This window comes from Pristis pectinata, chromosome 16 (assembly GCF_009764475.1).
Source record: "Pristis pectinata isolate sPriPec2 chromosome 16, sPriPec2.1.pri, whole genome shotgun sequence".
In the NCBI taxonomy this organism is placed as follows: Eukaryota; Metazoa; Chordata; class Chondrichthyes; order Rhinopristiformes; family Pristidae; genus Pristis; species Pristis pectinata.
In genome coordinates, this window is record NC_067420.1 from 18,546,617 (window position 1) to 18,572,577 (window position 25,961).

The window sequence follows — 25,961 nt, forward strand, 5'->3', positions numbered from 1 at the left end:
AGACAGCACCTGTGGAAAGAGAAGCAAGGTCAACATTGCAGGTCGATGGTCTGTCATCTGATTCATTTTCTGTTTCAGTATAAAAAGAACAAGAATCACTCAGTAAGTCAGGCAACATGGAAGGAGAGAAATAGTTAGCCTTGCAGGTTCAGGAGCTCAGATAATTTATGATTAAAGAGTTTACCTGGGTCAGTTTTGTCAGCTGTTTCATAATCTTGAAAGCCTCAACGCTTCCTGTATTCTCTCTTTACTTAAAATTCTGATATCAGGACAACTCTTACAAGAAGATCTTTAAGTACACTTTAATGGCAGAAACTACAGTGCGGTATTTCTTCAACGAGAAGCTCGAACCAATAAGAAAGATCTCCAATAATTTTCTATATATCACACGGATGATAATCTCAGACTACGTCATTAGGAAAAGAACAAATGTGGCAGTTATGCGGAACATTGTAAAACTGTGCCGGGCGTGGATTCAGTCCGGCCGCGCCGCACCGAACCAGAGTCTGTTTCGCGAAATACTGATTGACAGTCAGATCGTTTCTCTCCACAGCGATGATCTGCAGTCGCCTTTAGGATAATCTCAGCAACGTTCAATTTTGCGGCCAAATGCAAATCTTGTCCTTGCATCAGAGAGGCGAAAACCTTACTGTTGAGGTAAATTTCAAATGAACTTTTAACCCGTTTTCTTATTTTGGATGATTGTTTTCCTTTGTTTTGTTTTTCGTTGATTTGTTTAATTCTTTTAATTGTCCCACCAGCAAGGTGAAATTCCACCATAATTTGATCAGTTATTACGTTAAGTAAAGTTTGAGGGTGGAGCATAATTTTAGAAGACAAACAGGCAGCAACAGTGACCCTCAACACTTCTGAAACCTGTGGTTTCCATTCCAAGTGTACAGAGAGGAACAGGTGAACCGGCCTGTCAGTTTAACACAGATTTACCTGGGTATTGGAGGAGGCGCGGTCACCTTTGGCTTTACTTTCCCGCCTTCTCCCTTCAGTAACATTCATGTCGCCTTGCAGACACTAAAATAAATCCATTCTGTAGCTGATTTCGCCTCCGTTCATTTTACGTCGGTCTATCCACAATGTCAACATCATCCGAACGGTGATGCACTGCCTCATGTACTGAGCGGCGACGGGTGACCAGCGGAGACAGATAGCAAGCAAGAACTGCGTCGGTAACTCCTCATTGATGACAAACGGCAGTGAAATGCGGGAAAGGTGATGAACAGGTTGGAACGCTGGCAGCGTTTGTACCTAAGTGCGAACTGGAGCCAATGCTGCAAAACCAGCGTGTCCACGTAGGTGTTCATTGAGTCATTAAAGCTGCATGATCCTGACTTCACTAGAGACCTGGGTACCTCATTCCACTTCGGATAACAGCCCAGTTTACAGTATTCAAGTGTTCACCCAGAGCTGACTGTATAATGCTGTTTTATTAGTGCCTGGTCTATGTTATTAACAACAATTCTGTCGCATTTCTCTTGGGGCCGTCCTGTTCCATTTGGACCCTTCTTTGGGAGATTCGGGGTCGGGGGATTTCCATTCAGTTCCTGCTCAGTCGCAGGCGGAAAGTAAACCGATTGTTCCTCCCGTCCACAACCCACTGTTCTTCCTGCCGCCTGGAGTTTCCCTGCCGATGTTGACGCCGGCAGTCGGGCTCCCGTCAGCGAGCTCGGTGGAGGGGTGGACAGAAGCAGCCAAGAGGAAGAACTGAAGGTCATCGACACGTCTATGGAGCATGATCCTGTGGGCGAATGTTGACCTCTCCAGAGACTAGGCGGAATATTGGCGACTGGGTAGTCTAAACTATCAAAAGTGTGTGTGTGTGTGTGTGGGGGGGGGGGGGGGGGGGGGGAACAACCACAACACGTCCACTTTTACCAGGGCTGGGTTTGGGAGTGAGCTCCTAATCTTGTCTCAGGAGGGACGTCGTTGTAATATGCCAGTGAGGGTACTCACATTTTGACTATGACTGTAATGTGCGCTGGGATTTAGCAGTTAAACAGACAGAACTTTACAGGAAGGACGTGGAGACTTTGGAGAGGGTGCTGAAGAGGTTCGCCAGGATGTTGCCTGGATTAGAGAGCATTAGCTATAAGAAGAGGGTGGACAAACTTGGATTGTTTTCTCTGGAGTGTCAGAGGCTGGGGGTGTGGGGGCGACCTGATAGGAAGTATATAAAATTATGAGAGGCACGGACAGGGTCTTTCTCCCAGGGTGGAAATGTCAAATACTGAAAGGCATAGCTTTAAGGAAAGGGGAGGGGGGGGGGAAGTTCAAAGAAGATTTACATGGCAAGGCTTTTTACACTGAGAGTGGTTGGTGCCTGGAACACACTGCCGGGGTGATGTAGATGCAGATGTAAGAGCAGCATTTAAGAGGCATTTAGACAGGGTCATGAAAAGACAGGAGATGGAGGGATGTAGACCATATGCAGATAGATGGGACTAGTTTGGATTGGCGTCATGGTCGGCACAAGATAAGATAAGATGTTTATTTATTTATTAGTCACATGTACATTGAAACACACAGTGAAATGCGTCTTTTTGCATTACTGAGAATGTGCTGGGGGCAGCCCGCGTGTAGCCACTCTTCCGGCGCCAACATAGCATGCCCACAGCTTCCTAACCCGTACGTCTTTGGAATGTGGGAGGAAACCAGAGCACCTGGAGGAAACCCACGCAGACACGGGGAGAACGTACAAACTCCTTACAGACAGCGGCAGGAATTGAAGCCTGGTGGGCTGGTGCTGTAATAGCGTTACGCTAACCGCTACACCACCATGCCTCGCTAAACTGCTCCTGTTTCATGTTCTAAGACTGAATGATCCTTCATGCAGTTGGGTACAGGTCAGGTGTTCTGATTTGAATAAATGCTTATTGCTCATTAATTTCTCAAAGAAGAGTTCTTGTGATGACTGACATATTTATTGAAGTATGAAAGTGTTTATGCTGAGAACATCTGAGTATATAGCATCATGGCTGCTTTGGACTCAAACTGAGATGACTGAAGACAATCATCAGCCACAGCAGCCAGGACAGGGAGTGAACAAGTGGACCTCAGAGAGATGGACAACAGAATAGGGAGCAATAGATGCACCCAGTTTGTAGGCGGCATCACCCACCTGCCCTCAATTTCCTTGGGCTTTCTAAAGAGTGCTTCTGGAGGCTAAATTGGTATTGGTATTGGTACAGTGAAAAACTTGTCTTGCATACCATTCGTACAGATCAATTCATTACACAGTGCATTGAGGTAGTACAGGGTAAAAACAATAACAGAGTACAGTGTCACAGAGTAAAGTGTCACAGCTACAGGGAAGTGCATTGCAGGTAGACAATAAGGTGCAAGATCACAACAAGGTAGATTGTGAAGTCAAGATTCCATCTCATCGTATAAGGGAACCATTCAATAGTCTTATCACAGTGGGATAGAAGCTGTCCTTGAGCCTGGTGATATGTGCCCACAAGCTCCTGTATCTTCTGCCTGATGGGAGATAGAAGAGAGAATGACCTGGGTGAGTGGGGTCTTTGATTATGCTGGCTGCTTCACCAAGGCAGCGAGAGGTAAAGATAGAGTCCATGGAGGGGAGGCTGGTTTCCGTGATGCGCTGGGCTGTGTCAACAACTCTCTGCAGTTTCTTGCAGTCCTGGGCAGAGAAGTTGCCATACCAAGCCATGAGGCATCCAGATCAATAAAATTTGGTGAGTGTCAAAAGGGATATGCCAAATTTCTTTAGCCTCCTGAGGAAGTAGAGGCACTGGTGAGTTTTTTTGGCTGTGACATCTACGTGGTTGGACCAGGACAGGCTATTAGTGATCATCACATGGTTGCAGCATTCAAGTGAAGAGGATGTCCCCTGATTGATCCGAGAGCCATGCATTTCTCATCATTGCGAAAGTCACCACTCCTTCACTTTTTCCCCCTTTGCCTCCTGCCAGAATGCGATTGGAGCCATCTCAATGGTTTCTGTCTCAGCTGCATGTACATGCATAAGGGAAGTGATGGATGGATTGTTTACCTTGACTGGTAGTTAAAGTTTAAAGTTTAAAGTTGAGTTTATTGTCATATGCACAAGTACATTTACGCACAGGTGCAATGAAAAGCTTACTTGCAGCAGCATCACAAGCACATAGCATCATATAAGCAGTGTTCACAAGAAAAACAAATTATACACAACTTTTACAAGAAATAACACAATTGGAGCAAACCAAAAATAAAGTCCATTTTAGAGCAAGTGATCAAAATGGTCATAGTGTTGCTAAACTGTGGTGATTAGGGTTTTGCCAGTTGTTTCAAGAACTAAATGGTGGAAAGAAAGAAGCTGTTCCTGAACCTGGTGGTGTGGAGCTTCAGGTTTCTTCAGAAAGATGGCATGGCCTGGATGGTAGGGAGCTTTGATGATAGATGTTGCCTTCTTGAGGCAGCATCTCCTGTAGATACTACCAATGGTGGGGAGGGATGTGCTCATGTTGTATTGGGCAGAGTGCACTACTCTCTGCAGCTTCTTACGTTCCTGTGCATTTGAATTGTAATATCAGACTATAGTGCAACCATTATGCCAACTTCCATTGTAACTACATTAGTCAGAATGAATGGCATTGTAGAGGTACATTGCTTGCATATACATAGCAATCAGAAGATCTCCAATTCAACCAGGAGGATTTGTCCATTGTAAGCAATTTCATTTTATCATTGTACACCTGGTAACCATACAAAAAGATTCATGCTGATATATTGAGTTTGCTGGAAGCTTCCATGATGCCTTTATCATTTGGCAGTCCAATATTCCCAAGATCTTCATAAAGATGAACAAAGCACCCATAACTCATTACCTGCTGATGATTCCAATGATAAGATCAAGGAAAAGTGTAAAGAAGGAGTACCAAAGCCAGATTAGCAATCATGTTACTGCTTGGGATGTCTTAATATCTCCAAAACTCACTTCACTCACACTGGACCAAAATAACAATCACATCACTCACAAACTCCCTGCCCCATTACTGCTCCCACCAGCTCTCCATACAAAGACTCGCACAAGTTAGCATTCAGTCAACTGGACAACCACTGTATTTGTCACCTGCTGGATACATATGTGAATCAATTTCAAAAATTGAAGTCAGTACAACTTTCTGTCTTATGAAGTGAAAACATTGGTCAGATCTTCTCTGATAGATCAAGGTATGTGTGGAGGGTATATAAATGGGGATCCCAGGAGTTCAATGCATGGGGCCAAAATATCTCAACGTGTTATAGACTTTGCAGTATTTTGTGTATTTTTTTTAAAAAGAACTGAATCACACTGATAGAGTTTCCATTTTGGGGACAATCAGTGATCCAAATGTTAATTGCACAAAAGATTTGGAAAGCTTATTTTCACTCAAATTTCTGCTCAATCACATTGATCCACACAAAATCTCATACGAATCAGTGCAATTGGCTACTGTTTTAATGAGTACTCCTTTCTAAATTAAAATCATTACTGCTCCCAGAATATCAATAATTTTCATGTTTCATTCAGTGTCATGAGTGACACAGTATCTTGACTCTGAGAGAATGGATTTCCTTTCAAGTTCCTGCTTGGATAATGTTATCTGTAAACTATAAGGCACCATGTACGTGCAGTGGTATCTTGAACCATGGAAAGCCTACAGTCATAGTAAAAGCATGGACCTTATCTTTATCATTATCACCAATTGTCCCAATTTCCCATGGGTCACCCAGTGAGATCAGTGCAAAAAGATTTATTATTTGTTGCACAGATGTCTAGCCATACAATACGATTTCAGAATAAAATTCTCTCAGATTACCAGATTGGGCCGATCATTTTTTGTCATGGAATTACATTTTTTAAAAACAGGAAATTACATTAAAATGACATTCTATGACTGAAACAAGGAGTAAAATTACAGCAACAATGCCATTCACTGCTTTATAGGTGTAATTTTAATATCATGTTACCAAAATAATACTATGATCATTTAAATTTATTCTGTCCCCATTTCCTATCTCTTTTATTTTTAGGTTTTTTTTTGATCATTTGATCTTATTCCTATCTGGTATCCTTTACATTTCTTTCCTTTGTATCAGCTAAGATTCACCTGAAGAAGTCATATCTCTGAGTTAAACACCGTGCTTTCAAGTTCCTCTCTAGTGACCTAGAAACACAATTTTAGCAGACACTCCAGCCCTGCACTGAAGTTGTGCTGCACCATCCCAGATGCCTCCTTTCAGATGAGACAGTGAAATGTATTCTTTCCTCTCTGGTGAGTGAAATAGATTCCATTGTTCTGCTTTGGAGGATTATCCAGGAAGTTACCCCTGGATTCCTGGGCAATAATTATCTCTCAGTCAACATCACTAAATACTGATTATTTAATCATTGTCACATTGCTCGCTCTGGGAGTTTGCTGTGTGCAAATCTGCTGCAGTATTTCCTGAATTACAACAGGGACTGAAGTTTAAATGTATGTCATTGATTGTGATTCTAATTTATATAAACGGAGGCTATGAGAGATGGAAGTTTTTCATTTTAATTGCATTAGTGCCTCCCAGCTCTCACTGTTTATTCTGAAGACAAAAAAACACAGATTTAAATGATACCTAATCTTTGACTGTCAGCCAACTCCAAAGGCTCTTTTGCTGAGTAATTGGCACGGTAGCATAGTGGTTAGCGCGACGCTATTACAGCGCCAGCGATCGGGGTTTGATTCCCATTGCTGTCTGTAAGGAGTTTGTACGTTCTCCCGTGTCTGCATGGGTTTCCTCCGGGTGCTCCAGTTTCCTCCCACATTGCAAAGACGTATGGGTAGGTTAATTGGGTTTAAAATGGGCAGCGCGGACTCGTTGGGCCAGAAGGCCCTGTTACCACGCTGTAAATAAAATTAAAAAAAAATTCCTGATGGATTGCCTCTGCAACAGCCTTTTCAAGTTTGGCTGAAATGACATGGCTACTGCACAGTATAGATCAAATATTAAAATAAGCATGAACCAACAGATGGAGAATTGTAGTGAAAGTCCAATTTTCCAATCATACTTTCCTGACATCAAGGAATAGCTTGCTAGAAGTTTGATTTTGTAAAAATTGTCCATAACCCAAAGCTAGATTGCTAATCTCAATGCATAAATGGAAAATTCTTTGTATACAATAATGCAGGAACGTGAAAGCATCCAGTTCAACCCTACCGGTCATTCATGGCCACTTGCCGTTTTCCTCCTCTCCAATGCCTATCTCTTTACCAATTGCTGAATTAAGAATTGCTCTGATTCCTTAATTAATGCATCAATTAAGTAATTATAATGTATACGTGGTGGCAGTTCATAACTCCTTTAATTTTTTTTTGTACATCTTCGACAAAATTAGAACTTTTATTTTACCCTTCTCTTGCATACAACCCCATAATTTAATGATCATATATTTTTGTAACTAACATATATCACCTATTTAGCATTTAGGTTCCAATATCTTGGCAAGAATGTTTGATTTAGTTGTAGGGGAGGGTTTAAACTGATCTGGCAGGGGGATGGAAACCAGGATGTTAGGTTACAAGATGCTAAGGTAAAGGAGGGAGTTTATAGAAACAAGTCCAATGAGGATGGCAAGAAGGACAGGCAAGTGAGAAGTCAGGATAATTTGCTGAATAATAGAAGTACAACAAGTCAGGATGTTAGGATAGGGGATGAGGTATGTAGGAACATGTCTAAAGTAGTATGTAGTGAAGATGGTCAGAAGGATAGACAGGTGGAAAGCCAGGATAATCTGCTGAACAATAGAAGTACAACAAAATTAATAGCAGATACCGGACTAAACGTACTGTATTTAAATGCGCGTAGCATTAGGAATAAGGTAGATGACCTAGTGGCACAACTACAGGTTAATAAATACGACATTGTGGCAATCACCGAGTCATGGCTTTATGACGGATGTGATTGGGAACTGAATGTCCAGGGGTACACAGTGTATAGGAAGGATAGGCGGGTAGGCAGAGGGGGAGGTGTGGCCATGATGGTTAGTAGTGATATAAAATCGATAGAAAGGAAGGATATTGGGTCAGAGGAGGTGGAATCCTTGAGGGTGGAGCTAAGGAATAGCAAGGGTAAAAGGACAATGGTAGCAGTCATATATAGGCCCCCTAATAGCAGTCAGCAAGTGGACGATAAGTTGCAGTTTGAGATAGAAAAAGCATGCCAGAGTGACAATGTGAAGATAATTATGGGGGATTTTAACATGAAGGTGGACTGGGAAATCCAGAATGGCGGTAGTACTCAGGAGAGGGAGTTTGTGGAATGTCTAAGGGACGTTTTTCTAGAGCAACTTGTTGAAGACCCCACCAGGGGATCGGCTGTTTTGGATTGGGTGCTGTGTAATGAACCGGAGGTGATTAGGGAACTAAAGGTAAAGGAACCACTGGGAACCAGTGATCACAATATGATTGAGTTCAGTTTCAAGTCTGAGAAGGAGAAATTGGTAACTGGTGTATCGATATTTCAGTGGAACAAAGGAAATTACAATGGTATGAGAGAGGAGTTGGCCCTAATTGATTGGAAGAGTAAGCTGGCTGAAGGGACGGCAGAGGAGAAATGGAAGGAATTTCTACAGGAAATAAGGAAACTGCAGGATAGATATATTCCAAGAAAAAAGGTTTTTAATGGAAAAAAGGCACAAATGTGGATAACGAGGGAGGTGAAGGCTAAAATAAAAGCAAAAGGGGCGGCGTACAAAGAAGCAAAAATTAGTGGCAAAACAGAGGACTGGGAAGCTTTTAAAAACCTGCAGAGAGAAACTAAGAAGGTCATTAGGAAAGAAAAGAGGAATTATGAAAGGAAGCTGGCGGATAACATTCGAAAGGATACTAAGAGTTTTTTTAAATACATAAGGTGTAAAAGAGAGACACGGGTTGATATAGGACCAATTGATAACGGTGCTGGAGCTATTATAATGGATGATAGAGAGATGGCAGAGGAATTGAATGAATATTTTGCATCGGTCTTCACCGTGGAGGACATCAGCAATGTGCCGGTTAGTCAGGAGTCTCACGAAATGGAATTGAGTTCAGTTAAGATTACTAGGGAGAAGGTGCTGGGAAAACTAAATGGACTAAAGACTGATAAGTCTCCCGGACCGGATGAGGTGCATCCCTGGGTTCTGAAGGAGGTGGCTTTAGAGATAACGGAGGCATTGGCGATTATTTTCCAGAAATCGATAGATTCAGGCGTGGTTCCGGAGCACTGGAGGGTCGCAAATGTAGTTCCGTTGTATAAGAAAGGAGGGAGGCAGCATAAAGGAAATTACAGACCTATTAGTCTGACGTCAGTGGTGGGAAAGTTATTGGAATCTATCCTCAAGGATGGGGTTACGCAATACCTAGAGGCGCAGGGCAGGATAGGTCCTAGCCAACATGGTTTTGTGAAGGGAAGATCCTGCCTGACCAACCTATTGGAGTTTTTTGAAGAAATCACAGGCAAGGTGGATAAGGGAGAGGCGGTAGATGTTGTGTATTTAGACTTTCAAAAGGCCTTTGATAAGGTGCCTCACAAGAGACTGATTAATAAGATGAGAGGTCATGGAATTACGGGTAGGATAACAGAATGGGTGGAGCATTGGCTGGTTGACAGGAAGCAAAGAGTGGAAATAAAAGGATCTCGTTCTGGCTGGTTACCGGTTACTAGTGGTGTGCCGCAGGGGTCGGTGTTGGGACCGCTCCTTTTTACCTTGTACATTAACGATTTGGATGATGGAATAAATGGTTTCGTGGCTAAGTTTGCAGATGACACCAAGATAGGGGGAGGAGTAGGGACTATTGAAGAGATAGGAAGGTTGCAGAGGGACCTAGACAGTTTAGGAGAATGGGCAAGGAAATGGCAGATGAGATTCAATGTAGGGAAATGTGCAGTTGTACACTTTGGAAGCAGAAATAAGCGGGCAGATTATTATCTAGGAGGAGAGAAAATCCAAAGCACGGAAGTACAAAGGGACTTGGGGGTACTCGTGCAGGATACCTTAAAGGTTAACCACCAGGTCGGATCGGTGGTAAAGAAAGCGAATGTTATGTTGGCATTCATTTCGAGAGGTATAGTGTATAAAAGTAAGGAAGTGTTGATGAGGCTCTACGGGGCACTAGTGAGGCCTCATTTGGAATATTGTGCTCCGTTTTGGGCCCCACATCTTAGGAGGGATGTGTTGACGTTGGAGAGGGTACAGAGGAGATTTACGAGGATGATTCCAGGAATGAAAGGGCTTAAGTATGATGAGCATTTGTCGGCTCTTGGACTGTACTCGCTGGAGTACAGAAGAATGAGAGGGGACCTCATAGCGACATTTAAAATATTGATAGGAAAGGACAGAGTAGATGTGGCTAGGCTGTTTCCCTTGGTGGGTGAGTCCAGGACCAGAGGGCACAATCTTAGAATTAGAGGGTACAGTTTGAAAACAGAGATGAGGAAAAATTTCTTTAGCCAGAGGGTGGTGAATTTGTGGAACTCCTTGCCACGTACAGCAGTGGAAGCCAGATCAGTGGGGGCGTTCAAGGAGGAGATAGAAAGATATCTAAATAGTCAAGATATCAAGGGATATGGGGATAAGGCCGGTAATTGGGATTAGAATAGTTTTTTTTCTTCTTCTTCCCCCATTCCCCGTTTCTCATTTCTATTTCCCTTTCCTTAGAGCAGACTCGATGGGCCGAATGGCCTGCTTCTGCTCCCTTGTCTTGTGATCTTGTGATCTTGTGATCCAGGTTATCAAAGCTCAGTTATTCAAGATCTAGAATCTTCTTTGCCTCATTGTGCTAATCTCTCTCCCACTGTTAGGGTACAGTGCTCTTGTGGTATAAATGTTTATTCCATCCAGAACAAGCTGAGAAATTGAATTCTGTAATTAGTGGCCAACATGAATAAAATTATATAAAAGCTGCTGTTTTGTTGTACAAAACTCATTTGACTTACTAATGTCCTTAGTAAAGCAAGAGAACCTACAATTATGATCTGGGCTGAGTGTGACTCCAATCCAATTGTGCCTGATTCTAAATGTCCTCAATAGACCTGGTTGTCATTGTTCATCTCTTTGGAAATAGATATACTTTTAAAGAAACTACCATGTATCCTTGTTGAATGCATTGTCTTGTACCATAATAGTCCATATCTATTCTCAGGAATATTTCATACGCGGCATATTTCCTTAGATTTATTTTGTATATATTTATTCATATACCTATAACATTTTAATTGCCTTTGCCATTAGATAATTACCAAAGGTCATGAGTAATAGTCGTTGGATAACTAATTTGAACACTCCTTTTGCAATTTGTGTCATAAAGGGGAGAATATGTTGGACATTGACAAGCAAATGGCTATGCTGATTCTTAAATGAAAAAGATGAAAGTATTTTAGTTGGAGACCTGCGTGTTTTTGGAGACCTATCTGAAATGTTGTTCAGATGATTTTAATGTCTGTCAAAAATTTTCATTTTCTAATGAGATGCGCTTAATGCTTTTACTTAAAGACAACTAAAAACCTGTATGATCCATGAACTATTAGCATGACTTGCTGGTGTACAGGGTCAAGCTAAGAGGTCCAGAAGTAGTTCAGGTAAAGCTTTTTTAACATTACTTTTAACCAAAAGAAGCAGAATTATCTCCTTCAGTGATTGGCGGGTGTTTTTGAGGAAACATTGAAATGGGTCACATGTTCTGTGGATGAGTGAGAGGAGGTTGATGCTTCCACCTTAAGTTAAAATTGGGGCTGGCATGTCCCATACTCAACTCAACATGTGAGGCTATGATGTAATGACCTTCACCAAAATCATGCTTGAAAAATATTGCAAGTGCCCATGTGAATTCAAGCACTCTTTTCTTTCCATCAACCAATCGATTGCGTAATTATGTTTTACTTTTTATTGAAAAAAACCTCCATGCATGAAACATTTTAAAGTTTTCAGGATTACTCAACTGTATACGAAATACACACTCTGGCAAGTATTAACTGAGCTGTGCTTCACATTTTATTTCTTTGTTACTCCAATGCACATTGCAATAGTAATTCCACCTCAGAAATATTTTATTGGCGGTAAAATTCTTTGGAATGTCCTGATAGAGATGTGAAAGGTGGTATACAAATGCAAGTTACTTTCTTGTATTCAAGCTTCCCATGAACAATAAAGTTATATTTTGATCTGTGAAAATATCATCCACCTTTTCAAAATACCTAGATAATGATAACTTCTCCATTAGCACCGCAAACATTTGTATTTTATTCTCTGAGATCATTTTTATGTGACAATTTTAATAAATATTGTTAGAAATATAGTTATACTGTAAAATTTACAGCATTCAACTGATTTTTATGGGTCTGTCTAGTTGCACCAGAATAATGTGAAGTAAGGAATTTGTCATTGATCCAATGATGACATTTTCCTAATAGAATACCAATAACGGCATAGCTCATCTACTAATGACATGCATAACCTTCAGTAAGTGAATGAAGTATGCGGCAATAAGCTGCTGCATTTTGTTTTCATTTTAAACAGGACATGTGAGAATAAGTGAAATGGAATAACTTACATTTAAAAATCAAATCTCAGTAGAAAATGCTGGAAACACTCAGCAAGTCAGGCGTTCACAGACCCACAGCATTACCTGTGTTTCTTGCTTCACAGATGCTACCTTTTCCACAAAGTGTTGCTGGCCTTTTAGTGTTTCTTTTAGATTTCTAGCATCTGTGTTTTTTTTTAGCTTCCTTCAACAAGATGACATTGGGGGCGATTCCCCTTGCTAATGTTTGCCCACAATATAGATACTAATATGGAACTGTAAAGGTAATTCTATCATCAAAAAAGTCAGAGCAATAAATCCCAATTTCTCTTCCTCTCTGTTATTGCTTACAGAAAAGGAAGATGGTTGTGGTTGTCAGAGGTCATTCATCCCAGTCCCAGGACATCAATGCAAGAGGTTCTCAGGGCAGGGTTGTTATTCCAACCACATTCAGCAGCTTCTTCAATGACATTCCTTCTATTACATGTCAGAAATAGGAATGTTAACTGATAACAATTGATTCAATTGGCAACCCCTCAGAAAATAAAGATTCTATAGTTTTCCAGTTATCCAAGGTGAGTTTCCTTGCTGGAAGTGCACTTCTGTAACATTTGCCCTTCCAGTCTCATCAATCTTTTACTAAAAGAATCACTGGAAAGTACATCCAGATTAGCAGTCACTGCACGTAAATGTATGTCCTTTGTCAGCGATATCCAAGCTAAATATATAGTTGATAAATAATTAGAACTTGGAAAAGTAGGAATGTGAACAATCTCTTCAGTTTTCATCATCATCACCATTCATTTCCGATTTTCCTCCCAATCCAATTCCCTATTTTTAACATATTGCTGAATGAGGAACTGATCTAACAGTTTGATGAATGCAGAAAAAAAACAGAAAGAGATTTAGCACTGTTGATGGTTCTTTTAGTTTATGTTTGTAGCCTTTGGTGTAGTTATGATATTTTACTTAATATGAGCATTCTATTTTTGCTTTTCACGTGCATTATTTTGTTTATGTAATATAGATTTGACTAATATTATTCAAAGATTAGTCATACCACACCTTGAATAATTTTTGTCTTGTCAAATCAATGTTATTGTACTGTGCTCTGGCGGTGATCTTCAGCCACCAACTAGTTTGCTGCCATTAGAACAGCCTGAGAAATTGAATTAAATTGTGCATGATTTATTACATAAATAAATTACATTAAAGTAACTTTTTATATATATATATATATATAAACTGTCAGATGTACCAGCAATCATTGATTGCAATGTAGGCAATATTCCAGCTTCATGTTACTTACTCAATTGAATGATTTCTACATTCAGCCAGAGCTAACCAGGTTGTTCAGAAGGGGAGTAATATCCTAAGTGTCCAGTACCTGGTGAAGCTAGCCTGCTCCTCTCAAATATGAGGTGATTTGTCACTGGAGCAGCTGTTGAAAACCAGGCAGTAAGGGACTCTGACCAGTGAAATGGCCATTGAGGGAGAAAGGACTCCTTTTGAACGTGCAGATGGAAGAGGTAGATGTCCAGAGACAGGAAGCCCAAGGCAGATTAGGTGATGATGGGAGTAGATAGTTCTAAAGGTTAATGATTGGTGTTAAACCCCAGAGACATGGATTCGTGGTCAGTGACATCCCTCTAGCTTCAGCCACTCTGTCAATTTGCCACATTTACTGACACACTTCAGGCTGTTTCCTGTTTGGAGGCAACAGGATCTAACTCGATGTGACCAGCACACCTGCATGTCCTACCCCTACAGACAAGAGACATTGTTAGCCAGAAATGGACCATCAGTTGCTGAGACCACGGCAACTGAGTCTGAAACAATAGAAACAGTCACATCCTCACACCTATTTTTACACTTCACAACCCACTCCTTTTTCATCCTGCAACCTTTTCTGCCTTACAAACTGTAGGCAGTGTAACTGTGCGTTCATTGCTTTCCTCCTTATCCCCTGAACTCAATCTTATCCTTGTGCCATACACTTTACAGATGCCCCAGGGCAACGAGATGTCAATGACAAAGTACTACTCAACTTTACACTTGCACTGGCTCACTTACTGACACTGGTGCTCCAGGTTCTACCCACAGCCCAATGACACATTGGTGGGTAGGTTAATTGGTTACTGTAAACTGCCCCTAGTAGGCGACTGTGGGAGATTCAGGAGTTGGGTGTTAATGGGCAAGTGAGGGAGAACAGGCTGAAGGAAATAAGTGGGGGTGGGATTAATAGGACTGTTCTGAGAGCTAGTATAGCCTCAGTGGGCTGAGTGGCCTCCTTCTGTGTCAAATGGAAATATATGAATTATGAAATATGCGCATGATTTAGAGGATAGCAGAAATACAGTCAGTGCAGAGAGTAAGAATAGGACAAGAGCCTGACTGTTAGATGGCGAGTCCACACCCAAGTCCTGTGGTGAGAGATTTAGATGAGGATTTGATTGTGGGCACTACAAAGAAAGAAGGATGATGTGGTGGCACAGCAGTCTGTGCTGCTGTCTCACAGTCCAGGTTTGATCCTGACCTCAGGTGCTGTCTGTGTGAAATTTGCATGTTCTCCCTGTGAGTTTCCCACGGGTGCTCTGGTTTCCTCCCAGATGCTAAAGGTGTGTTGGTTTGTTAATTAGCTACTGAAATGACCCTTTAGATTGATGACAGAGTGAATCAAAGGGGAGTTGATGGGCTTGTGTGAGAGAGAATAATTTGCAGTGATGCAGGGAAACAAGAGGGGATGGGAATAATGGGATTGCTACCCAGGGAGCTATCATGGATCTGATGGGCCCATTGGCCTCCTTCAGTGTTGTTATAAGTATAGGAGAGAATAAAATAAGAGCAATGTATATGCACAATGAAACGTTTGTTCTATTGGAAAGCCTGCCAAAGTTATTGGGAGGCCTGAATACACTGTCATGGAACATGGAAGTTTGCCACAAATTTAACACGAGGTTTTGAGCAGAGCTTTGACCTCACACTTTCCAGCATTGAAGTGGTGGCTAACTTCAAGACCATACTTGGAAACAAACTCTGTCACTGGATCAAATGGCCATTGTCGCAACTTTCATTGCAGCACAAGAAGGAGCCAAGCAACATCAGGAGTGTTGCAGTGGAAGTTCACCCTGGTGTCATGCAAAGTCATGGCTGTAGAATTCTTGCTCCCAACCCCAAGGACCCTGTGACACATGAATGATAGAAAAATAGGGGGCTATGTGGGAGGGAAGGGTTAGATAGATCTTAGAGCAGGATAAAATGTTGGCACAACATTCTGGGCTGAAGGGCCTGTACTGTGCTGTAGTGTTCTATGTTCTATGTTCTATCCCACTCACCTTCCCCCAAAGACCCTTCCGATGCCCTGAGCCCCAGACTCTGCTGATCCTCCTGACCCACTATTTGGGTGCATGAGGACTTATTTTCTCCAGCTATTTTAAAAAAATTAATAATACTTTTACTTTTAGTAATATTGCTACCCCAATTTTCATTTTCAGCTTTTGGTATATACCAGGGATAGCTAAAAAATCCCATATTCCAGCTCATAATTTATCAAATGTTTAAAGTGAACAGTCTGAGTAAGTTGCGTTGTTTCTTGATATTAGCTTGTTTAATCCAAACATCAAGCAAGGTAGGTTGGGAATACAGAAGCTTGAATTGATGGGATCGATAGATTGATTGACAGTTCTAGAGATTTTGAATGTTAAGGGAATGAAGGGATAGATTAGTGCACAAAAATAGTACTGAGCTAAGTGATCAACCATGGTATGAATGAAGCACGAGGTTGAATGGTTACTGCTGCTTCTACTTCCATGTATATGAATGTTCTAAAAACATGTTAGCTTTGAAAGAATTTATAGTTCTTTGCTGCAATTTTTTTTCAAAATGAATGAATATAACCCCAGCATTTCATTTTACTCAAAACTTGCAGTGATTATTGCTGTTTTGACCTTTATCTAATATCTCAGCTTGATATACAGTATATCATGTGGCTCAATTCTGCAGTCACCATGTCATTAAATTTGTTCTGGTAATGCAATGTAAGAAGTAATCACTGTGCATATTGTGTCATTGTGTCAAGGATACATCCAAGCCGATAACTTAGGGATTTTTTTTATCCAGTATATTTAATTCAGCTGAAAAACATGAGCTGAAGAGTTCAATGGGGTGCAGCAGTGTATATTAATTTGGCCATCTTGGTGTTATCAATGGGCACTCCCCTGAAATGCAATTAATATCCTAGGGTCCAATATATTCATGCCATTTTATGAAATGAGTTTGTAACAGATTGGGGCACACATCAAGTGTGGCACAGTGATAACTGATGGTCATGCAGCCGCCTCACTGCTCCAGTGACTAAGTTCGATTCGGACCTCTGGAGCTGCCTGTGTGAAGTTTGTACATTCTTCCTGTCACGTGTGGGTTTTCCGACTACCCAGGTTTCCTGCCACATTTCAAATATGTGCTAGTTGTTAGTTAATTAGCTACTGTAAATTAGTCCTTGTGTAGGTGGCTGGTAAGGGTATCGGGGTGGAGTTAATGAGCATGTGAGAGGGAAGTAAGTGCGGAAAGTTGATGAAATTGCTCTGATAGTTGGCATGGACTCGATGGGCTCTATTGTCTCCCCCTATGTCATAAGAAAACATAAAATGAAATCATCGGAGACTGCTACTAAAGTGGAAAGTAAACCTCTTATTTTCCTCGATGTCAAACCACAAGGATTAGGTGTGGGCTTCCACCAACAGGTGATTTTTTTCCATCATTCCTCATAAGGATTCATCTATTCTCATCCCACCGGCAACTCTTGAAACCCTTCAAGTCAGGGACCTCACTTGTCCCACCCTTGTGTTCTCTGTGAGCTCCAAGTTGCTACTTGGGCTGCAACTCACCAACAGCGTACCAATGAGACTGACGGACAGATTTCTTATGTACATACCATCAAACTCTTTAGGTGTACATGGTATTCAGTACATGTAGATCACATCTTTATTTTGTAACACAACTTGGGATTGCCGCTTCATCTGTATATGAGTTGATGCCTGTAGCAAAGGTTGTTGCAGAAGTAGGAAAAGGAGAGGGCAGTCTGATCCATGTAACTTGACCATTTTTTATTGTGACGATATGATTCCACATCAGTTAGATTTTCTTGTTTCAGTGACAGTTTAGAGATGACAAATCTGTGTTTTATTAACTTCAGGCATGCTCTGGGTCTATTGGCCAGTGCACATTATACCTCCTGGAATGAAAGGGCTTACGTACGATGAGCGTTTGTCGGCTCTTGGACTGTACTCACTGGAGTACAGAAGAATGAGAGGGGACCTCATAGAGACATTTAAAATGTTGGAAGGGCTCGACAGAGTAGATGTGGTCAAGCTGTTTCCCTTGGTGGGTGAGTCCAGGACCAGAGGGCACAATCTTAGAATTAGAGGGTACAGGTTTAAAACAGAGATAAGGAGAAATTTCTTTAGCCAGAGGGTGGTGAATTTGTGAAATTCCTTGCCACGTACAGCAGTGGAGGCCAGATCATTGGAGGTGTTTAAGGAAGAGATAGATAGATATCTAAATAGTCAGGATATCAAGGGATATGGGGATAAGGCCGGAAATTGGGGTTAGGTTTTTTTTTGGCCCCCCCCCCCACCAATTTCTCATTTCTTTTTCTTTTTTCCTTTTCTTTGGAGAGGACTCGATGGGCCGAATGGCCTACTTCTGCTCCCTTATCTTGTGACCTTGTGATCTCCTCTTTCCCTTCTTCGGCTGCCCCTTCGGTTCGAGGGTGACTTGTTTCCATTCTGGTATGTGGTTTCTGAAATGTCTCAGGAAGGAATATTTGACTCGTCCACAGATGGGATAGGTGGTCCTTGAAGGGCCAAGTGAAGGATGGGGCGCTCCTTCCTTGCCTCTGGTTTCCTTGTTCTCCTGACAAAGGGTGTTGCATTTCTCAGTGCCTTTTTGGCTGCTCCTCCATTTTGAGCTTTCATGGGCAAAGAGTTTGAGTTATAAAGAGAACTTAGATGTGCTCAGACTATTTACCCTGGAGTGAAGGTGGCTGAGGAGTGACCTTATAGAGGTTTATAAAACTATGAGAGGCATAGATAGGGTAGGTAGTCACTGTCCTTTTCCCAGGATAGGGGGGCCTAAAACCAGAGGTTTAAGGTGAGAGGAGATTTAAAGGGGACCTGAGAGGCAATGTTTTACACAGAGGGTGTTGGGTATATGGAACGAGCTGCCAGAGGATGTGGTAGAGGCGGGTACAATTACAACATTTAAAAGATATTTGGACAGGTACATGGATAGGAAAGGTTTAGAGGGACATGGGACAAACACAGGCAAATGGGATTAGTATAGATGGGCATCTTGGTCAGCATGGACGAGTTGAGCCAAGGAACCTGTTTCCATTGCTTTATAACTCTACGAGTCCCAGGGTTTCAAAGTATCATGAATTAATTTGAACTTATTTCCAAAGCTTTCACATAGTTGCTTTTAGTATCTTTCATCTTCAGGATGTGATTTGGCTGTTACCAAAGTATATTATGCTGATTTGAAAGCTTTAAGATTATGATTAAGGTATCTCTATTAGTCACATGTACATTGAAACACACAGTGAAATGCATCTTTTGTGTAGAGTGTTCTGGGGGCAGCCCGCAAGTGTCGCCATGCTTCCGGCGCCAACATATCACGCCCACAACTTCCTAACCTGTATGTCTTTGGAATGTGGGAGGAAACTGGGGCACCCGGAGGAAACCCACACAGACATGGGGAGAACGTACAAACTCTTTACAGACAGTGGCCGGAATTGAACCCGGATCACTGGTGCTGTAATAGCATTATGCTAACCGCTACACTACCGTGCCTACCCTTCTCTGACACAATTTATTTCCAGACATGGATGGCCTGGAAGGATGCTATGTCACCAAAAGAATGATGACTTTGACTGTGCCTCACAGCTCCAGTGTACCAGGTTTGATCTTGAGCTCAGATACTGTCCGTGTGGAGTTTGCATGTTCTCCTAGTGACCACAAGGGTTCCTCCAGTTCCCTCCACCCTCCCCCTGCTCACATCCCAAAGACGGGCAAGTTGGTAGATTAATTGACTACTGTTAATTGCCATGAATGTGCGTGAGTGACACGAGAATCAGGATGAGGCTGATGGGTAGATGATCACTGTCCATTTCCCAGGGTAGAGGAGCCTATAACTAGAGGGCATAGGTTTTAAGGTGAGAGGAGAAAGATTTAAAGGGGAACTGAGAGGCAGTTTTTTACACAGAGGGTGTTGGGTGTATGAAATGAACTGCCAGAGGATGTGGGGAAAGTAAGTGGGGTGTGGGGCTGATGGGATTGCCTGTATAGATTTAGTTGGCTGATTGGTCTCCTTCTAAGTTGTAAGGAAACTGTAAGTGTTGCATTCCCAACTGCATCTTCAAACCAAGTGAGGACAGCAATTCCCTTCAACTGAACTCTGGCTCTTAGATTTTATGCTGCTGGTGCCTCCCAGGTTGCTCATTTGCATATCCTTCTTCAGTCTTAATGGGACTGGTCTGCTGAAGATCGGGGAGCTGTCCAAGTTCGACTGTTGCATGCTGTTTGGAATGTGCTGTTGTGCTTCAGGGGTCAGTCTTGGGAGACATGACCCCAGCTGATCAATGAAGCACTGCTTATCGCAAGGCCTTTCTGACTGGAGGTGGCCAGTCCTGTCCATTGGGGAAGGGCTGGTGGGACTGTTGGACTGATGATGTTATTCACACTTTCCTCTTCACTTCCCCCTACTCCGAGTGCTTGGACTAACCCTCTTGATACAGACATAACCAGCAGTTCCCACCACTTGCACCACCGCAGGTAAAGGATATCCCCTTTCTTTATGCCTTTTCTTCAATGAATGACTGCCAAGATTCACAGTCTCTCATGTGACAGAAGTTTGGTTACAATCGAGGAGAGCTTGCCATTAATTTATCTCGTGGATGTAACTATTTCTGGGGGGATTTGCAAGTAACTTTGCAGGCCTACCTTGTTCAGAATACCATGCTTTGGTGAATTGGAGTACAGGCCAGCCCTAGGTTACAAGTGCCCAACTTATGGACATCTGTACATACAAACAAGCTCCCATAATATTACAATTGAATGTCCAATGTACCTGTGAACAGCAGAACTAGTTTCCCCTCTCTCTCCACTTACAGTAATTATTCTTCCTTATCAGTCTTATCTGCCTTTGATGCCATTTATTACAATATTGTGGAGGTATGGTTACCATATCAAGTCGTTTTTGAGCATTTTCTGAATTACGGACAAGATCGACTCATGGTCATCTGAAAAAGTGGAACCCATCCATTACCCGGAGATGGCCTGTAGTATTCCTGCACTGGGCCCATGTGTTATGGCACTCCTGATGACATAAAAAGGAAAAAATAGAATAACTGAATGGACTAATCATAGATAGCCTATCATTTTGTTAGTACTTTGTGTTGTGCTTAGAGCTCACTGGCGGAATATGCAGTAAGATGCCCACACAATTGAATGAAGGAATTTTGCTTGGAACTCTTAACATAATCTTTCTTTTTAATTCACAAAATCCTCTGGTTCTATTCATGATTGTGTTCCCTTTTAATGTGGCAGAGAATTATAATCTATTTTCAACTTTCAGAAGCATACTTCAGCTAAATTGGTAAAGAGAAAGCAAGTTTACAAACCAATAGAAATTTTAAGGCTTTTTTACATTAGGCAGTTGTTTCCTTTGAATTATCTGTGTGGATTTGACTGTGGGCTGTCTCTCATGCTTTGCAACCCAAAAAAATTAAAAATACATTATGCCAGACTGGTGTAATGTTCATGAATAATATTAATGATTGTTTAAAAGCTGACACAATTTAAACATCATATTATATGGGTTAAAATAGCTGAACAAGGACTGCAATGTTAACTAATAGTATTCATTATGTAGATCCTTCAAATATGGAGACTATCATATCTTCAGTATCATTTGCAAATATATCTTTTATGCATGAAGAATAAAGTGTTCTTTTTTAGCTCATCACACTTAATATGCTTTAAAGGAACACATTGCTGGTGCAGATATTGGCAATGATATTTCAAAGATTTTACTAGTGCAGTAACAATCTACACAACAGATGTCAACAAAAGTAGAAGATAGTAAATAAAGTAGCAAAAGCCTCTGGCGGATATAAATCTTACTTGATTGCAATCTGATTTGTACAAGTACCAAGGAGATGGAGTTTTAGATCTTTGCAATTTGTTTAGGTCATGTAGTAATGAAAATCATTATTTCACTACATCACTACTCATTATTGTTTCAGGTTGTACATTAAATGGAATAGAGGACTAGTTGTACAATAATAATCCTGGTGTATGCTTTGCTTTAGAATTTAGCCAAAACTTGGTAATTTCAGCCATAATCAACAATGTAAAATATTAAGTAAAGAATGATATTATTCCCATAAATAGTCAACAACAAATAAGTTAACTATATGCAAGAATTTTTTTAAAGAAGTTTTATAATAAGGATGGCCATCTCTACCATAGCCTCACACTAATAGAGCAATGCAACTAGGCTACCAATCCACTTCAAGGCCAGAGAAGAATCATCACTAGAAATATCTCATATTCTTGAGCCACACCCATGAAATCAATGGTAGAAGTACAAGAAACCACTGTGAGCCCCTCTTAGTCCATCCTGGAGGGTGAAATTCATCTTGGGAGTAGTGCCAAATTGGGAAATAGGAAATTGCACCTTATTTTAAATTCTTTCTGCACTGACAGTTGCCCAGGTTATAAAATAGACCGCTGATTTATCATTTTTGGGTTTGAGCCATTTCCTGAGACAATTTTCAACTGATTTATGTTTGTGTCCTCCTTTAGTCTTTACCAATGCAAAACAGCTGCAAGGAGTATGAGTTAGACAAGTTTCCACAATGCAGATCTTACTTTTCACTCATTTGCACATATGCAGTGCTTAATTCCTCCATGGAGAGGTGAGAATGAAAAACAGGCCAGAGATTTGCAGCGTCATGTCTCCACCCAGTCAATGTACCTTATAATTTCAGGGTTTAACAGGCAAAAAAAACAAAAGTGGGACACATCACAACTGTACCATCCATTAAATGCCAATCTCTTCCAGACACTAGTCTGGATTTAAAAGAGATGTAAATAGAAAATTATGTACTGGGCAAATAGTGACTGAGGTTTAGCAAGCACTTCGGTCAGAAGCCATTATCTGGTTAAATAGATAGCTGGACTTCCAGGATGTAAAATAATTTATCTTCTGCTTTATTGAAAAGAAGAGTAAAGTGAAAATAATTCAGGTGTCTCATGTAGTTGATTCTTAATGTCAGTATCATTTTATAAATGATTTAATGTACCATTTCAAAGAGGAGCTGGGGAATGAAGCTTGGTCAGCTGGCTAATATGTGTCTTGCAATCAACATTAATAAAAATAGGTTACAAAGAAGATGCTGGAGGAACTCAGCAGGTCAGGCAGCATCTGTGCAGGGAAATGAACAGTCAATATTTCGGGTCGAGACCACTTATCAGGACTGGAAAGAGAGGGGAGGTAGCCAGTATAAAGAGGTGAAGGGATGGAGCAAGATCTAGCAAGTGATAGGTGGATCCAGGTGAGGCGGGATGATAGATAGAAGAAGGAAGAGAGGAATCTCCCTTAGTGGAATCTTATCTCCAATTTCAGATAAACTGTTCCCCCTCTGTCCATTTTCTCTCTCCTCCTGATCTGATATCCACCCCAGCCCCCCATCAACCTGGTTCTTTCTCCTCTTCCATCCACTCCATCTGCCCATCATCCACAACTCCTTCCACTGGGTCCCCTCTCCCTAACGTTCCCGTCTGCCCTCCCCACCTCCCTTATTTGATTCTATGCTTCACCTTCCTTTCCTATCAGAATCCACCATCTGCAGCCCTTTGTTGTCTCCACCCATCACCCTCCAGCCTCTGCCCCTATTTCTACTCTTCCCTCCTCCGTCATCCCTCCTCACCTGGATCCACCTATCGTTTGCCAGATCGAGCTCCACCTTTCCTTCATCTCTTTATACTGCCTACCTCCCCTCTATCTTTCAGTCCAGATGAAGGTCTCAACCCAAAACGTCAACTGTCCATTTCCCTCCACAGATGTTGCCTGAATCACTGAGTTTCTCCAGCATCTTGTTAGTTGCTCCAGATTCCGGTATCTGCAATCTCTTGTGTCTTCAATAAAAATAAGTTAGTCTTTTGAATTTTTCATTTTACTTTTTTTGAAGTTTGCTATTCCCTGAATTGGCTGCCATGTTCCCTATGCTGTAATATAAATGTTGTAGCTACGCGTTAAAACTAAAACATTGGGACAACCTGAGACTGAGTAAAGCAATATATAAACACAAGTCTTTTTTTCTTTTCTTCAGGGTAAAAGTGTAGCAAAATAACTAATTACTATTAAAATATGCAACCTTTCTTTGCAGATGGGTAATAGCAGTGATGAGACCAGCATTTTCCTGTCATCGATATCACCGGAGGAAGATATTTTTTTTGGAATAATTTATTCGATATATGGTAAGAGATTGTAATTATGAAGTATGCTACCTTGGCCATTTTGAAATAAAGTAAATGCTGTAATTATAATCTGTTAGGAAATGAAGAGACCTCAAAGATTGACTATATTACTGAATTCCAAATGAGCTTTCAACGAACACTCAAAAAGCTTGTGTCTCCTTTATCTGTAATTTTTGTACAGCGCTTAATCACTCATTTATAACATTAATGTCACTGCTGCAGCAACAAAGCAAAGAATATTATTAAAAGGAGTTTATATATTTGAGCACAAATATTGTCAAAACTAACAGAAGTTTCAGTTTGAATTTTACAGCCTTTTATAATTGTTGGAAGTCTGGGGAAAATAAAATATCTTGGTAAATAATTCTTTGTTTTGTGGTAGAGGTAGATGATCTTGATATATGCATTTGTGACCTTGTCATACATATTGATTATACAAGCGTGGCGGTCGCTACCGTGGAATGAACACAAGACACTAGTCGTAGAGTCGTAGAGTTTCAGAACAGAACTGGTTTATTTTCCCGCCTTGCATGGGCCTTTTAAGAGAGCCTGTTCCCGCCCACTCAAAACGGCAATGATGTATATGCCACGTCATCAAACCTTTCCCGCGTGCGGGTTCTCCCTGTCACTTGGGGAAGACGAAGGCCCACCGCCATCTTGGGCCTCGCCGCTTCAATGATGCGTGACCCGACCGCCGAGCCAGTCGGTCGCTTGCTCGGACAGTGAGTCGCTACACAATCCTCCCCCCCCCCCCCCCCCCCAGAACCGGCGATATGGTCCCCAAGGTCCGCGGGCTATGTTAGCTGCTGCTTAGGAGGTCGGCCTCTGGGTCGCGGTGCTGGAACCTCAACCTGTTGGTGTAGATCTAAATTGGCCGGTTTGAGGCGGTCCATCGTGAAGACCTGCTCCTTGCCCCCAATGTCCAAAATAAAGGTGGACCCATTATTCCTGATGACTCGGAACGGCCCCTCATATGGTCGTTGCAACGGTGCCCGAGGTGTGCCCCTGCGAACGAAAACAAACCTACAGTCTCGTAGTTCTTTGGGCTTACAGGACGGAGCTTGACCGTGCTGCGAAGTGGGAATCGGGGCCAAGTTGCCGAGCCTCTCGCGCAGTCTTTGCAGGACTGCCGTGGGTTGTTCCCCTTGGTCCCGAAGGGAGGGTATGAAATCCCCTGGGACGACCAGGGGCGCTCCATACACGAGTTCAGCTGACGAAGCGCCGAGGTCTTCTTTGGGGGCAGTGCGTATGCCGAGCAGGACCCAAGGCAGTTCGTCGACCCAGTTAGGACCCTTCAGGCGGGCCATCAGGGCTGATTTCAGATGGCGGTGGAAACGTTCCACTAACCCGTTTGATTGAGGGTGGTAGGCTGTGGTGGTGTGCAGCTGCGTCCCCAGCATGTTCGCTAATGCAGACCAGAGGCTGGAGGTAAATTGGGTGCCTCTGTCTGAAGTGATGTGGGCCGGAACACCAAAACGTGAGACCCAAGTTGTGAGCAGCGCCCGGGCGCAGGAATCAGTTGTGATGTCAGATAGAGGGGTTGCCTCTGGCCACCTCGTGAACCGGTCCACAATGGTAAGGAGGTACCGGGCCCCTCTTGAAAGCAGCAGAGGGCCTACGAGGTCGACATGGATGTGGTCGAACCTTCTACCGGTAGGCTCGAACTGCTGTGGCGGGACCTTGGTGTGTCGTTGGGTTTTTGATGTCTGGCAGTGCTGACAAGTCCTGGCCCACTCCCTGACCTGTTTGCGCAGGCCATGCCAGACGAACTTGCTGACGACCAGCCGGACAGTTGATCTGATGGACGGGTGCGCCAACCCATGTATCGAATCGAAAACTCGTTTCCGCCAGGCTGCAGGAACTATAGGGCGGGGTTGACCTGTTGCGATGT

At 42.2% G+C, this 25,961-nt stretch overlaps 1 protein-coding gene across 1 annotated transcript in view; it reads left to right on the forward strand.

The window, feature by feature from the left end:
- Positions 1-521: 521 nt before the first annotated feature.
- LOC127579030 (opsin-5-like) overlaps positions 522-25,961 on the forward strand; it is a 50,898-nt gene continuing 25,458 nt past the window's right edge. The window contains exons 1-2 of the mRNA XM_052031665.1: positions 522-657; positions 23,980-24,070. Coding sequence (XP_051887625.1) covers positions 610-657; positions 23,980-24,070 — 139 coding nt within the window. The 5' untranslated portion in view covers positions 522-609. The remainder of the gene's footprint in view (positions 658-23,979; positions 24,071-25,961) is intronic.